The sequence below is a fragment of the Musca vetustissima genome, unplaced genomic scaffold (genome assembly GCF_032173495.1).
Source record: "Musca vetustissima isolate MV318-11 ecotype Yass unplaced genomic scaffold, APGP_CSIRO_Mvet_v1 utg16389, whole genome shotgun sequence".
Taxonomy (NCBI): domain Eukaryota; kingdom Metazoa; phylum Arthropoda; class Insecta; order Diptera; family Muscidae; genus Musca; species Musca vetustissima.
Window position 1 is genome coordinate 89,895 of NW_026883829.1, and position 1,375 is coordinate 91,269.

The 1,375-nt window shown below is 32.4% G+C and overlaps 1 protein-coding gene across 1 annotated transcript; it reads right to left on the reverse strand.

The window, feature by feature from the left end:
- Window positions 1–461: 461 nt before the first annotated feature.
- Window positions 462–888, reverse strand: LOC133330826 (sarcocystatin-A-like). Its single transcript, XM_061539231.1, has 2 exons — window positions 716–888; window positions 462–648 (listed from the first exon to the last, which is right to left on the reverse strand). Exons 1-2 carry the CDS (start codon window positions 886–888, stop codon window positions 462–464), a joined length of 360 nt encoding a protein of 119 aa, XP_061395215.1.
- Window positions 889–1,375: the final 487 nt, after the last annotated feature.

Sequence of the window (1,375 nt, forward strand, 5' to 3'; positions counted from 1 at the left end):
TTATTTTAAAATGTAAAATTTTCAGATTGTACGACGTCTGTTTAAGTCAACGTTTTATTTAAGGAAGGGAAAGATCCTTCTTATACCCTCCACTATAAGGTGGAGTGTATATTAAATTTGTCATTCCGTTTGCAACACATCTTTATCAGAATAAAATTCTATGTCGCTTTACGCATTTACGTCTGTCTTTCCATCTATTGAAATCAGGATAGAGATAGCAATATTTAAGATAGAGCTCTGAAATTTTGCACTGACATTGCTAGTGCTAGGACACGTTTTCCAACCGAACTGGATGTTTGGCACTTTGGTACTCATTGAAAAGTACAACATATCCCTACAAAAAATATTAATATTGAATCAAATGTCCCCTGAAATCCCATAGAAATTTAATAATTTAAAACATAATATTTATATTTAAACAGTCTTTTTTATTTTATTTATTAATTACAATCATCATTGACTTATGGGTTATACGTCTTGGTAACGGTCTGTTCACCGGAACACTTGAAAGTAACGGTGACATCTTTGAAACTAATAATTTCAATATCACAGGTTTTGGTGTGGTTGTTTTGGTCGACTAAATCGGCATTGATTTTATACAGGTGGCCACGAATAACTTGAGTGGTGGCCTTGTGGATTTTACCAATTCTAAAAAAACAAGATTAACACAATTATTAATAAAATATATATTATTTATTACAGTAATAATACTTACGTGTAAAAAGGTCCTTCACCGGCAGCGAATTTCTTTAAAGAATCTTTAAGAGCCTCGGTGGCATCATGGGTACCCTTTTCGTCACCAACTGGAGATGTACAGCCCAAACAGGGTGGACTATTAGCTTGGACAATAGCTAATGTGGCCAATAATACAACAACGAATAGTTTCATTTTTTTAGTTTTTTTTTTGGAAATGTGTTCTGTTCTATGCTCCAGTGGTGACTGATGTTCTTGCTTCGATCTTCTAGGGTATTTATACATATGTTCTTCGGCAAATTGTGTACGCATTGTTTTTATATGTTACCATATGTTGTAGTTTTTTTTTCAAATAGATAAGATTTTATGTTTCGGTCTGTGATTCACTATGGGAAATATGTTTTTTCACATTATATTTGTTGTTGTGTTTTGGGTACGCACTAAGTCCATTGTGTGATAAGCGGTGTGATGACCTACCCTACATAAAAAAACTACACACCGCTTATCAAGAGTTCTTTGAAAACAAACGAACAAAAATACAATCAGTGTTTTTTATAGTTAATTGTTTTATGTGGAAAATAGAAAATTACCTAGGGGTTTCTATGATCAATATCATTTTACTTATAGCTATTTACTTAAAAACAGGTAGGAAAATATCAAATAAATACCTGCACTAACAGAT

Excerpts from the sequence above, each read along its gene's own strand:
- LOC133330826 (XM_061539231.1), bottom strand. The coding sequence starts at position 888 with ATGAAACTATTCGTTGTTGTATTATTGGCCACATTAGCTATTGTCCAA. Across the intron at positions 649-715 it reads GGTGAAGGACCTTTTTACAC|AATTGGTAAAATCCACAAGG; the intron begins GTAAGTATTATT and ends TTGTTTTTTTAG.